Here is a 13,328-nt window from a genome sequence, read left to right as displayed (position 1 = left end):
AATCCCCCTTTCTCTTCTTGTCATTGACCGGAACTGCACGTCCACAGGAGAGGCCGACAGAAATGCAGACAGCTATATCCAGAGACACACTTCCCAGGATCCTCGCACGCATTCATTCAACCAACCATCACCCACCTCTGTGATGGAACTTGCCTTGCGTTGCCTTGCTTCCAATTGGAACAAAGCATGACGGCACCCTCAGTCCTCCCTGAGTCTTCCTTCCGTCCTGCATGAACAGAAGGGCCACGGTTCTGCTGACGGATTAGGAGAACAGCACATCCCCGGCGGAGCGCCGACGAGTCGACCTGCACATCCACCAAAATCGAGCCTCTACACCAATCCTTCAAGAGCTTATTTACATGTCCCGCTCCTCCTTACCTCGCGTCGACCTGGACAAAAGTCAAAACATGATACTGTACCAAACTTATTCCCATCCTCTCTGCCGTCACGCATGGAAAGCGCACGCTGATTTGCTACAGGCGCCCGGAGAACACGTAGCGCGGGACTGAGGACGATCTCTTCTACATCGCGAGCTTGGATGCAAGTACCCTCTTCTGGAAAGATATCGACAGGTCAGAATCTTCAGGCAGGCGCGCGGCGAACGGCTGGTGAGTGAGCGATACATCACATCCACAACACAGTTCACCCGGGCTCTTCCTTCTGCTTCACCTTGCATAGGCCTCGAAGAAACATGAAGGTACCGCCTCACATCTCACACCCCCATCACCTTTGACTTTCTTCATCACCGCCTCAACTCCTACCTCACTCCTTGCATTCCCGCATCAAGAAGAAACGAAGGATGAAAGCAACCAAACTCCAGCACATCACCCCCGGGCCATCTTCTTCACTCCCCTCCACAGCACCATTGCTTCGTCATCATTCATCGTCACTCAGCAGACACACTCTTCACCCCCACACCCCCTTGCATGACGCCGCGGCCTCCGCTACACGAAGGATCGAAGCAACCAAACGAAACCCCTGACCCACCCCTGTTCTTCACCCGTGCGCCCTTCCGACCCGTCTCGCGCGCATGAACAGAACCCACGCCCAGACGCAAAGCCGCAGCAAAAACGCTGTTGCCGAACTGCGCCGCCGCACGCTTGCGGATGCTTACTTTGCGTGAACCACGTTTTGTTGCTCGTCAACGGGCGAGCGGGCGGGCGAGCAGGCAGAAACGCGGCACGCGGTGCGCAGGTGAGCGGAAAGGGAAATTGAAAAGTGGTTGGTTGGCTGGCTGGTAGGTGAGATGAGACGAGGTAAGGTAAGGTACCGCGCAGAAAGACAAGTTGGCGACAAGCGCGCGTAAGTGAGTGAGTGAGGAAGATTGGTGGTCGGCTGGTATGTACATAGGCACATAGGTGGGTGCAGAGGTGCGGAGGTGCGTAGGGACACAGGCACAGGCACAGGGCAGCAGCCAAGCCAAGCACAGCACGGCGTTCGTTCGTCGATGAAGAAGCGGTGAAGAAAGGCTGGTGTGGTGCCGGCGCAGGCAGGCGGGCGGGTGGACGGGTGTGGGTGACACAGGGGGACGACTGACGAGCCGCAGAGCGACGACGGCGATGGACGACGAACGACGAGTTGCGACTTGGATTTGAGCGAAACAATGACTTGACTTGACTTGCCCTGTCTTGTCTTCGTTTTCTCCCTGACAGTGCGAGAATGAAATGTTCGACGCTTCGAGACAGACATCCCTCTGCTTCACGACACTCACTCCTTCCTGCGCTTCGACTACGTTGCGGCGCAGCCGAGAGAGGTGACACAGGAGACGTCCGACGAGCCACAGAGCGACGAACAACAATGGTCGTCGAACGTCGAGTTGCGACTTGAACGCGAGCGAGACAATGCCTTGCCTTCCCTTCGTTTTTTTCCCCTGACAGTACTAGAATGAGATACTCGACGCACTGAGACAGACACCCCCTCTGCTTCACGACACTCAATACTCCCTGCGCTTCCCACTTTGTTGCGGCGCAGCACGGCCGAGAGAGGTGACACAACGGACGACTGACGACCGGCGAGTTGCGACTAATAAGAACCGAAGAGTGACTTTCACTGGTGCTGTGTGGAAGGGATGCGAACAGACTGTTGAGCTGACTCACTTGCTCTCCGTGGTGATGGGAATGGAGGAGATGCGTGACTGCCTTCTTGTGTGAGACCAAAGGTTGCTACACCGCAGTCACTTGCGTCAAAGTGGAGTGTCTTGGGCGAGGAGAGAAGGGAAAGGGAGACGAAGTGAAGGGGAGAGGGGGAAAATCTGCTCGGGTAACCAGGTCACGCGCAACGAGCCCGGGTCTTGGGGCTCGAAAATCGGGGGTTGGTCCGACTTGAGGAGGGGATGGGACTGACTAGCAGACAGATGGACGGATAGATGGAAATAGCGCGCGAAGTAGTTCTTCTTTTCTCTCTGTCTGTCTGGCCGGCTGCGGGAGCCTTCTGTGTCGGAGCCGTGAGATAGGAGCGCGCAACGCCACACACCTGCAGGGGCAGTCCACGATAGTCGAGTCAACTCGCGGTGGCTGGGCGGCGTTGATGAAAGCTGGATGGTGGCGGGACAGTATAGAATACAGCAGGAAGCGGCCTGAAAGAAAACGCTGCGGCCCAGCAAATAATCGAAAGGACCAACAGACGGATAGACATTGAGGATGATTTGCTGGATTGGAGATCTGTGCGTCGTCTTGGAATTTTTGCTCCCGGGATTTTCAGTACTTCTGCTTTCCTCCGTTCTAGATGAGTCAAAAAAGAGAGAACGCCGCCCAATGCACTGCTGACCTGACTATCTTCTACAGTAGCTTTCTTGATAGGAGGCTTGTATGATTACAGGATTCTTTCCGCCTTCCATGTCCAAGTGTTGCCTCCTCTTGCCTGCTTCCTGCCAAAGACCGACCTTCATCTGACCACCGGGAAATTGACTGACTGACTGACTATGCAAGACGATAGAACGGGACGACAAGTTCGACGCGGTCTTCCGCCCTGCTCTGTTTACAGTGACATACAGTGACAAGATGCAAATCCAAACATGCCCGAAGATTTCTCTTCAACACCACCAAGACGGCAAGCACCAAAGCTAAAGCCTTGAGTCCGTGCATGCACGCACGAAACGCACGCATAAATGCCAACAACCACGCGACCGCTCTCGCAAGAAGACGAAAAGCGAATGAGAAAAGAAGGGGGGCTCCGAGGCCATGCAAACCCATCATGATCATCATCCATTTTCTACACCTCCGGATCCTGGCCAACGAGCGGATGCGCCTCGAACCACTTCAGGATGACTTGGTAAAGGACGAGCATGGTGCTGCTCTGGACGCTAGTCCACACGCCGCGGGGCCCCACGCCGCGGAAACAGCCCCAGAGCCCCTCGGTCTGGTAGATCATGCGCAGGCCGCGGATGATGGACGACGTGTCGAGCGTCGTGGCCGAGTGCGCCTTGAGCGTGGTGGAGGGTGAAGATGTCGATATGGGCCGCTGTTGCGGAGGTGGCGGGACGGAGCCTGAGGCCGGTGGCGGAGTTGTGTGTTTTGCGGTCGTTCCGGCCTTTGGAGGTGTGTGAGAGTCGGCGAGATTCGAGGCCTTGCTGCTGGCTACTGGGGTTGTCGTCGTCGTTGTGTCCGCGCCCTGTTGCGTTTGAATCCGCGTTTTTACCACGTCAAGGGGACACGTTATGACGCCCGCCATGCCGCCCGCCGTCGCGCCGGTCAAAATCTCCAAAGGCAGCCCTATGTCCTTGGATCCAACCCATGCTTTGGCCATTTTTCTCTCTTGCTCGTAAAAGGCGAATTGAAGGGCGGAGAAGGGCAGGTCGCGCGCCAGGGTTGCCTTGAAGCCGTGGAAGAGAGCGTGCCACCCTTCGGCCCGCACAATGGTGCGAGCAGCATGCCATGTTCCGCGGTAGTTGTATCCAGACTTGAAGTAGGGGTTGTTGTAGCGTCCCTGGAGCTGTAATCGCGTCTTAAGCACCTCGGAAGGAACGTATAACGGCGCCGCGCAAAGATCTGCGATCAAGCCTGTCGGTCGAGCGGCGTAAGTACGGAATCGCCAACAGCTCAGGATACTGCGACTAACCTCCGGTAAAGTATGCGATTGGCGGCGCAACGCCCACGTCAACCATGGCCCGCTTTATCCACTCGTACGACCCAAAAAAGATGACGGTGCCAGAGAAGGAACCAAGAAACGCTGGTATCACGCCGCCGTATAAGCCTCTAATTAGTCCTTCTTGACGCCAAATGGTGTAATATGTCGATCCCATGGAAGTGTATTTGGGAGGCATGTGCGGGTCGCCTTGCTGCCTCGTCTTGATGGTATCAAGCGAGTGCATCAGCATGTCTCCTGTGGTGCCGCCCAAACCTCCAGCCAGCATCGCCTACAGTCGTCATGAATGTCAGCGATCCGTGTCCTCCATTGGAAGCTCGCCTTTTCTTGATCAAAAGAACGAACGCCTGCGCTGGGTCTCACATGGATGTAAGGCGGCCGCGCTGTCTCGTAGTCATCCTCCTCTTCCTCATCCGCCGCAACAGTCATATTTGATGCAACCGCGTGTCCAATGTCAAGCGACCTGCCCTCCCGTCCATTGTCTCCTGTTTGCGCCTTTGCTGATCCGGGCGAGGTGAAGAAGTCGGCCACGCGGGCAAGTACCATAGAGGACTAGACGCGGTGGCGCACTGCGTCTGTGTTTGGCGCGGGTAGGGAGGTGAGTTCTCTCGCTCGAGATAGCGGGTAAGGTAGACGGGAGGGCGCAAAAGCAAGCTTGTCGTGACGGGGTGGGTGGGAAATGGGTTGAAGTGGATTGGTTGTGGTGCTGGGACCGATGTAGTGGGTAACATTATTTTCGGCGGCCCCGGCAGCTTTTTTGGCCTGGCCGGCGCGTCATCGCTCTGCCGGCACCAACCACGGCCCCGACGCTGCATCTGGGCTCCCGCCGCCGCCTCCGCCTGGATGCTTGTCAGATCTCAATTCAGCCCTTCTCTGCACTCTATATGGACCTCGATTGCAAGTCGAGAGGAAATGGACGACTTTTGGATCGACAACGGCTCGCATGGACGGAGACGACGGCCTGGATCACTGACGCACTCTCCGGAATTCCACAGACTTCACAATGAAGACGAAGCAGTCAAACAACAGCAGAGGAACACCACAGGCATGGCTGCATTCATGTTCGACGCGGGGTTCCGCTGACTAAGGGCCGCTTGTTTTGTTTCTTGCCAAAAACGACGACCCGAGCCAGCTCCATGTTGCTCGCGCTCCGCTCCCCCAGCATCAGACCCACCACCCTCCAACGACTTGCTCCCACCGCCATTTTGAAGCTTCCATCTCCATCTCCAACACTGCCTCCGTCGCGCGCCACCATCTATACCACCTTCGAACATGTCATCGTGGCTTCAAAAGCAGCGCAAGGCCGAGCTTGCTTCCCTGGCCGAAGAGGCAGGGCTTACTGGGTACGACAATCATCGCGCGACGCGCTGCCGAAGCTCTCCGCAAGCTGCCGTGAATGCTGAATGTTTGCAGATATGAGGGCTTGCTCAAGGAGGAGCTCGTATTTGCCCTCGACGAGCATCTCAAAGACAACTCGGCCCGCCTCAACGGCCACAGCGCATTCGCCGAGTACTATGGGCGCAATGGATCGCCGGTCAAAAGGTCGCGCGCAGACCAAGACGTTGAGCCTAGGTCGACGCGCCCAAGGAGACGCGTCACCAGGATCAAGGAAGAGGTCGATTCGTGAGTGCCCTCAACGACGCGTCGAACGCGACTCAAGCTGACGATGCGCCTGCAGCGACGACAACAACGCGAGTCCCCTAGCCAAGATTGAAGCGAAACCTGTAGCCACGCGCACTCCCCGTTCTGTCCAACGCGTTGCCGAACAAATCCCTCTGCCCCCCTCGCCGGCCGTCGTGACCAATGTCATTGAGAACCAGACAGCCGTGGTACGCAACAGGCTGGGCGACGTGTGGGCCAATTCGGGCATCACCGAAAAGATCCAACTCGTGCGCGAGGCCCTGAGCTCTGTCGTGGGCGTCGAGTCCGCCGTCATTCTGCTCGAGGCCTTTTACCTCCAGAAGCAAGTCCTGCAATGGCAGTATGCTTTTGACATACCCGCATTGGACTTTCTTGGGACAACTTCGCAGCCTGTGCTGTTCCCGAATTTGTTTGCTCTTCTGACCAGCGAGTTCTGGGGACCGTCGCTGCTGTGGGCAAGCACAAGCCTCTTGGTTCCCCTCTTCTTTGGATACTTTTTCAACTTTACGCTCCAATCCGGCAGGTCGGAAGGCACAAATAAGCCATCTTACCAGGCTGATCCCTTGAGCTTCAACGTCGCCAAGGCCCTGATTTCATATCTCGTCTACTCGCAGGGTATTAAATTCGCAGGACTTGTTGGCGAATTCTCGGCCGACGTCGTCAAGGACTCTCTTCCAGGAGGTACCAACGGCATCCTCATTGGCGCAGGCATTGGAGCACTGGCCAGCATATACGAGGCGGCATTGAAGAGGTAGAGTGAATAGGCCTCTCTTTCTCGCGCGCGTGTACTCTTAGTCGGCCTTGTTGGTTTTTTGCATTCCATCTTTTCTTGGTACGTCTGGCTCCATTGGATATTTTCTGTTTACATGTTGCGCATCTTGGCCTAGGGTCGAGACGGAGGATTGGGCGTCGTGGGCGGTGGCCATGGTGGAGTTGGACGGCGTTCCGGCTTATTGCCCTATACCACAGGCCAGGGAGTCTTGGGCCCGCCTATTCTTTTGCTGAGACATGTGTTGGCTTTTGAACTTTTACCAGTGAGTTTAATGTTGTCGCACCATTTCTACTGAATGCGAAAGACGTCCAAACCTGACATGTAAGGCGCCGAGAAATCTGATTGAAGCTTTCTTATCGATATGGCTATGACGTATGTCCGGGTTGGCGGGACGATGGAACTCATGCATCCTCAGGTCGCGTGTCTCTCTTCAATCCATTCAGTCACCCAGGGCATTCAAGATACCGAGTGTTCAACATCAAGAAACGCTTGCCGCACGTACGAAGCTTCCCAGAGCACCTCATCCGAGCTCAACAGACAATCAGGCCCACTGCGCCACCAGAAAACATGGTGCCCAAAATCACGCCAACGCCGCTGTCGTCCCTGCGCGTCAGCAAACATCAAATACCCGCTTGGCACGATATCCCCAACACTTCAATCCAGCACAAGCCGCTTCTGATCTACCACTCGGCGTTCCCGGCCACGGCATCAGCGTCGGCCGTTGAAGCTGCGCTGTCGGCGGCGGGCGCCGTGGTGCCGCAATGGCGATACACAATGTACTCGACGACGCACTTTCACAGCACGACGCACGAGGTGCTCGCCATCAGCCAAGGCAAAGCCCGGCTATGCTTCGGCGGAGAAGGCAACGAGGGGCGGATCGAGGCGGTGGTGAGCAAAGGCGACGTTGTCGTTGTGCCGGCCGGGGTAGGGCACCGGCTGGTCGAAGACGTCGAGGGCGGATTCGAGATGGTGGGCAGCTACCCACGGGGATGCCACTGGGACATGTGCTACGGAAAGGGAGGGGAGGAGAGGCAGGTCGAGGGCATCAAGGGGCTGCGGTGGTTGGAGAGGGATCCGGTGTATGGGGGTGCGGGGCCGGCGGTCGATGATGTTTGAAGCCGGGTGGGCTTGGGTATGACGATGGAGATGACGAGTGGCGAGTCAAGACGATTGCAGACTTTGTTGAGGCTTGGGCGGCGAACGGATCCGATGGCAATGCGGAGGGGATGGCGAGGCGAGGCGAGGCGATGTCGGGTGTGCGGTGGTGCCGTGAGTTGAAGGTTGGGTGACGCAGGCTTTGTCAGCAAAGTCAACGGCGCAACAGAAGTGCCAACATGGAATCAGCACGACAAAGGCACCAGGAACGAGGACTGAGCATGTCAAAGTGAATAATGAATGCCAACCGAGAGGTATACGGTAGGGCTGAGGGACGGAAGTTGCCGACGTGGTGCCGTCGTCAGGTTGACTTGACTTGGTTGACTTGGGGGTGCTTGCGCCCAGAGCCCTCACGCCGTCGCCCCGGCCCTACCACCATTACATTACCTACCTACCTACCTACCTACCTACCTTACCTGACTGTTCTGCATCCCTCTGGCCTGCCCTATCCTATCGTCTTTCGCTCCCCACAGTCTCTCCTCCAACATTCCACCACCCTCGCCAGCCGACCGAGGCTTCTTCTCCTCCACACAAGGACCCCGTATCTACGCGTGTGATCCTTCGACTCTGCGCGCCTGCCCGCGACTCCGTCGTCACCCTCGAAGCGCGTGCGAACCAACCACAACCACCATCTTGATCCAACTCAACCACCCCCGCAGCTTCCACGCCTCGATCCCACGCCTTCCCTTCCGCCCTCGCCTCTCCTCCACCCTCCGTCCTCTTCCCGGCCCTCGTCACACACCCTCCTTGGAATTCCGTCGTCTCTCAAACTCCACTCATAGCGGCACCGCTTATCCAGACTCGTTCCCAAGCCGCCAAGATGCCGTCGCCCATGCCCCCCATGCCGAACAAGGATGACTCCACCGGCACGTAAGTGTGCTCTGGTCCACATTTGGTCGCTGTGTCCCCAGCTGATTGTTGCAGATGGACCTACTTGCAGGCGGGCGTGGATCGAATCATGGCCGATCTCCGCGAAGGAATCGATATGAAGACATACATGGGTCTCTATACCGCTATCCACAACTTTTGTACCCATCAAAAGGCCGTGCAGGGTAGCAGTGGGGGCTTCACAACCGGCGGCAGCCATAGCCGGGGAGGTGGTAGGTCGAATCATACCTACTGCCACTTTTGATCTAACACACAAGACGCAGCACATCTCCTTGGCGAGGACTTGTACAACCACTTAATCGAATACCTCAAGACCCATCTTAGCCAAGTTCTCGAGGCATCAAAGGCCCACACTGACGAGGCGCTGCTCACCTTTTACATCAAGGAATGGAACCGATACACGATGGCCGGCCAGTACAACAACCACCTCTTCCGCTACCTGAACCGTCACTGGGTCAAGCGGGAAATGGACGAGGGCAAGAAGAACATTTACGACATTTACACGCTGCACCTGGTGCGGTGGAAGGAGGACATGTTCTTGGCCACGCAGGAAAACGTCATGAAGGCCGTGCTCCGCCTGGTTGAGAAGCAACGGAATGGCGAGACCATCGAGCAGGCCCAGATCAAGAGCGTAGTGGATTCGTTCGTCTCGCTTGGCCTCGACGAGTCGGACACGCAAAAGACAACCCTCGACGTTTACAAGGAGTTTTTCGAGCAGCCGTTCCTGGACGCCACGGCGGCTTACTACAAGGAGGAGTCGCGTCGCTTCCTTGCCGAGAACAGCGTGGTTGATTACATGAAGAAGGCCGAGGCGCGTTTGGAGGAAGAAAAGGAGCGTGTGCCCTTGTACCTGCTTGACGACATCATGTCTCCCCTCATGAAGGCTTGCGAGACTGTGCTGATAGCAGACCACTCTCAAGCTCTCCGCGAAGAGTTTCAGCTTTTGCTCGACCAGGACCGCATCGATGACCTCGCGAGAATGTATCGACTGCTTGCCCGCATCCCCAACGGCCTGGACCCTCTTCGTACGCGTTTCGAGAACCACGTCCGCAAAGCAGGCCTGTCCGCGATTGAAAAGGTTGCGACCGACGACCTCGAGCCCAAGGTTTATGTCGAAGCTCTCCTGGAAGTGCACACGCAGTACCAGGACCTAGTAAACAAGGCCTTTACCGGCGAGTCCGAGTTTGTCCGTTCGCTCGACAATGCCTGCCGAGAGTTTGTCAACCGCAACAAGATTTGCAAGTCCGGCTCCACCAAGTCTCCGGAGCTGCTTGCCAAGTACACGGATGCTCTGCTCAAAAAGTCTGGCGCCAAAATGTCCGAGGAGGACGACATGGAGAAGAAGCAGTCGGAGATTATGACCATCTTCAAGTACATTGAGGACAAGGACGTGTTCCAAAAGTTTTACTCTCGCATGCTCGCCAAGCGTCTGGTCAACACGAATTCGGCCTCGGACGATGCCGAGACATCCATGATCGCAAAGCTCAAGGACGCTTGCGGCTTCGAGTACACCAACAAGCTGCAGCGCATGTTCCAGGACATGCAGATTTCCAAGGATTTGAACTCTGCATTTAAGGAATGGCAGGGCGGGAACTTGGACGATGAGGACAGGAAGAATGCCGTCGATGCATCCTATCACATTCTGGGCACTGGCTTCTGGCCGCTGAATCCGCCCACGACTCCTTTTGCGCCGCCTCAAGTCATTGTCAAGACGTACGAGCGGTTCAACAACTTTTACGGCAGCAAGCACTCCGGACGCAAGCTCACGTGGCTGTGGCAGCTGTGCAAGGGTGAGATTCGCGCCAATTATCTCAAGGTTCCCGGCAGCAAGGCGTCGCCCATCTTCCAAGTGTCCACCTACCAAATGGCCATCCTGCTTCTCTTCAACGATACAGACTCGCTTTCGTACGAGGATATCCAGGAAGCCACCAAGCTGGACGCCGCAACACTTGATCCTAGCGTAGCAGTGTGTCTCAAGGCGAAGGTGCTGACCATTTCGCCGGACAATGCCAAGCCGGGTCCCGGCACGACGTTCAACCTCAACCACGGCTACAAGAACAAGAAGTTGAAGTTGAACCTCAACATTGGTATCAAGTCGGAGCAGAAGCAAGAAGTGGAAGACACCCACAAGACAATTGAGGAGGACCGGAAGCTCCTGATGCAGGTGAGTTTGGGTGTTCTATTCCTGCTTATCACAAACTGACGTGTGCAGTCCGCTATTGTCCGCATCATGAAGTCGCGCAAGAAGATGAAGCACCAGCAGCTTGTCAGCGAGACCATCAAGCAGATCAGCTCTCGCTTCACACCAAAGGTGGCAGACATCAAGAAGTGCATAGACATTCTGCTCGAGAAGGAGTACCTTGAGCGCCTGGAGGGCGAAGATGCGGATCTCGGTTACCTGGCATGAGTGCTGTTGAGCTTTGCCTCTACCCTACTCGACGTCAACCTCGGCGAACTCTGGACAAGGCAATGCATGGCGGAACTCGTGGGCAGATTTGGGGGAACGCGGCTAGAGTTTGAGGCTTGAGGCCAAGAGCCCTTGCTCAAACAAAAGGCCGCGTCATGCGCTCCATGCTTCCCAAACTCCTTGTTCACTTTCTGTCGGCACTGGGAGTTTGTTCGGTTGATTGGCAACCACGGCAGCCAGCCAGACGAGTACGAGCCTTCCGATGACCTTTCTCCTTCTCTTCCAGTTGCTCTCCTTGTCGTTTCATGAAGGTTTTTCTCTCTTTTTCCATCTCTTTCTCCCTCGTCCCCTTTTATCACTACTCTTTTTTCTTCCGGAGCGTCTTACCTTCCTTCTTTCTTCGCACAGACGGCACACAGCGCTGGGAGTAGTCGTGAAAACGGATTGAAGAATGGCGTCGAATGGATGGATGGATGGATGGATGGGAACTTGCTATTTATTTGGGTTCTTCTTCGGTTGCGTGCGTCAGCTGCGGGAGGAGTGGTGCGTGCGTGCGTGCGTATGCGAGGCGTGTATAGACAGATGGGCAAGGTCGTGGATATGCGGAGGGAATGCCGGTGGTTGTGGGGAAGCCGGTGGGTGAGAGTAAATCAGGGCAAATGAATGGGTGCGGCGGTAGTGGTGACGGCGATGACGGTGCGGTGGGTATGGATGGCATGTAGGTACTTTCATACCTCAAGACTACCAACCACCTTTTCCAGACCGACGGTCTTGTCAGACTAGACAGGCAAGAGACAGACAGACGCGGGCGGACGCATGGCATGAAATGGAAATGGTCTCCTTTGCCCTGCGCTGGCCCTTCTGAGACTGGAGACTTGAGGCTGTTGTTCTGCGCTGCGCTGCTGTCGGGTACGAAGATGTTGGAGTAGACGGGGTAGACGGGGTAGACGAATAAGTTGCTCGATTCACGAAGGATAGTATGGCTTTCTCGCTCACTCGCTCACTCGCTGTCTGTCTGTCGTTGCAACACAACCCACCCACCACCAACCAACCCACCTACCGCCTCTTAACATTCCAAACACTCGCCTCCGCGCTCTTGCCCGCATCAAAGCTGAACAAGCTCGCAAAATACAACCCCACAAACCGCGCCGCCGTGTCCAGCATCCCGCCCTGCCCCCGCCTCGTCACGCTCCACGCCCACTCGCCGAGTCCGCCCAGCAAACCTCCTCCTGTCCCCGTGCCCGTCCCGCCGAGCCGTTGGCCGCCTCCTCCTCGTGCCGCGGGTGCGGCCTTGGGCGCCGCGGTAGAACTTGACGCGGACGCGGAGCCAGAAGCTTTGGTGTTGGAGTTGGATGTGTTGGAGGCGGCGGTGGTGTTCGGAGGAGCAGAAGGGGCGTCGCCCAGCACGTAGCCCTTTGTCTGAAAGACGGTCGACGCCCTAGCTGGCGCGTTGGCAGCGGCGGTTGCGGCGCGCGAGACGGCGGCGCGCAGGCCGGCGGCGTCGGCGCCGCGGATGGTGGTCACGGTTGAGGTGGGGGTGAGGATGAGGAAGGTTGGCATGCTGTGTCCTCATATACATATAGCGTCAGTCAGTGAAGATGGGGAATCGCGATGAATCTAATCTGTAGGTGTAGAGACGCACGCGCTGACGCCATACTGGCGCGCAATGCCCTGGTGGGCGTCGACGTCGACCTTGACGAAGGCCAGGCGGCCGGGCGACGCGTGGGCCGTGGCCAGCGCGGCGTAGATGGGCGCGATGGCCTTGCAGGGCCCGCACCAGTCGGCGTAGAAGTCGACGACGGTGTAGGCGTGCGAGGAGAGGATCGTGTTGAACTGCGCGGCGGACGTGATGGGCGTTATTTTGGACATGGCTGCGGGGTCTGGCGAGGGTTCGGTGGAGTGGTGGAGGGTGAAGATGGTGGTTGGACGGGAGGAGAGGATGAGGAGATGTGGAGAGGATCCCCGTTGGCGTCGTGGTGTTGATTGCGGATCGCGGCTTATCGATAACGGGGCCGCTGGGATCTGGGGTCGAGGGTTGGGTGCAGTGAAGTGATTGGCATTGATGGGTGCAGCTTGTGGGGAACTGCTCGGGGGTTTGTGGAATCTGCATTTCTATTTTCTCTCATCGGCGTAGGGTCGCTTTGTCTTTTCTCGCTTCTTGCTCTTCTTGAGTCGAACAACCACTCTTTCTGGCTGTGCGATTGTCACGGCCGAATGCGCAACTCCAACGACCTGAGTTGGCTTCTTCCAACCAACCTGGCGGCGCCAGACCGAACGCCAATGATGTACTTTGGGCTGTTCTACGCCTCCAAATGCAGCAACCCGGCCAGTACGAGGTCTTGTATGGTCAAAGGCCTGGACCAGCGTAGACCAGGCCGAGGG

At 56.9% G+C, this 13,328-nt stretch overlaps 5 protein-coding genes across 5 annotated transcripts; 3 read left to right on the top strand and 2 right to left on the bottom strand.

Moving 5' to 3' along the window:
* Nucleotides 1-2,969: 2,969 nt before the first annotated feature.
* J3D65DRAFT_278079 (mitochondrial carrier protein-like protein) lies at nt 2,970-4,855 on the bottom strand. The gene is made up of 3 exons (XM_066795034.1): nt 4,447-4,855; nt 4,057-4,354; nt 2,970-3,998 (listed from the first exon to the last, which is right to left on the bottom strand). Exons 1-3 carry the CDS (start codon nt 4,627-4,629, stop codon nt 3,211-3,213), a joined length of 1,269 nt encoding a protein of 422 aa, XP_066656658.1. The 5' UTR covers nt 4,630-4,855; the 3' UTR covers nt 2,970-3,210.
* Nucleotides 4,856-5,479: 624 nt separating this feature from the next.
* On the top strand, nt 5,480-6,479 carry J3D65DRAFT_666116 (uncharacterized protein; the record flags this gene model as incomplete). The annotated part of the gene is made up of 2 exons (XM_066802893.1): nt 5,480-5,706; nt 5,762-6,479. The coding sequence occupies 2 exons, from the start codon at nt 5,480-5,482 to the stop codon at nt 6,477-6,479; spliced, it is 945 nt and encodes a 314-aa protein (XP_066656657.1).
* Nucleotides 6,480-6,564: 85 nt separating this feature from the next.
* Nucleotides 6,565-7,970, top strand: J3D65DRAFT_618460 (cupin domain-containing protein). The gene has a single exon (XM_066799651.1). It carries the CDS (start codon nt 7,064-7,066, stop codon nt 7,610-7,612), a length of 549 nt encoding a protein of 182 aa, XP_066656656.1. The 5' UTR covers nt 6,565-7,063; the 3' UTR covers nt 7,613-7,970.
* Nucleotides 7,971-8,340: 370 nt separating this feature from the next.
* Nucleotides 8,341-11,172, top strand: J3D65DRAFT_278155 (Cullin). The gene is made up of 4 exons (XM_066795035.1): nt 8,341-8,521; nt 8,576-8,751; nt 8,803-10,703; nt 10,752-11,172. The coding sequence occupies exons 1-4, from the start codon at nt 8,472-8,474 to the stop codon at nt 10,944-10,946; spliced, it is 2,322 nt and encodes a 773-aa protein (XP_066656655.1). The 5' UTR covers nt 8,341-8,471; the 3' UTR covers nt 10,947-11,172.
* A 660-nt stretch (nt 11,173-11,832) lies between these two features.
* On the bottom strand, nt 11,833-13,189 carry J3D65DRAFT_618457 (thioredoxin). The gene is made up of 2 exons (XM_066799650.1): nt 12,589-13,189; nt 11,833-12,507 (listed from the first exon to the last, which is right to left on the bottom strand). Exons 1-2 carry the CDS (start codon nt 12,813-12,815, stop codon nt 12,003-12,005), a joined length of 732 nt encoding a protein of 243 aa, XP_066656654.1. The 5' UTR covers nt 12,816-13,189; the 3' UTR covers nt 11,833-12,002.
* Between the last annotated feature and the right edge of the window lie 139 nt (nt 13,190-13,328).

Source organism: Phyllosticta citribraziliensis (genome assembly GCF_038025025.1).
Source record: "Phyllosticta citribraziliensis strain CPC 17464 chromosome Unknown J3D65scaffold_4, whole genome shotgun sequence".
Lineage (NCBI taxonomy): Eukaryota > Fungi > Ascomycota > Dothideomycetes > Botryosphaeriales > Phyllostictaceae > Phyllosticta > Phyllosticta citribraziliensis.
The sequence above is the reverse complement of the archived record's forward strand: the minus strand, read 5'-3'. Positions and strand labels throughout refer to the sequence as shown.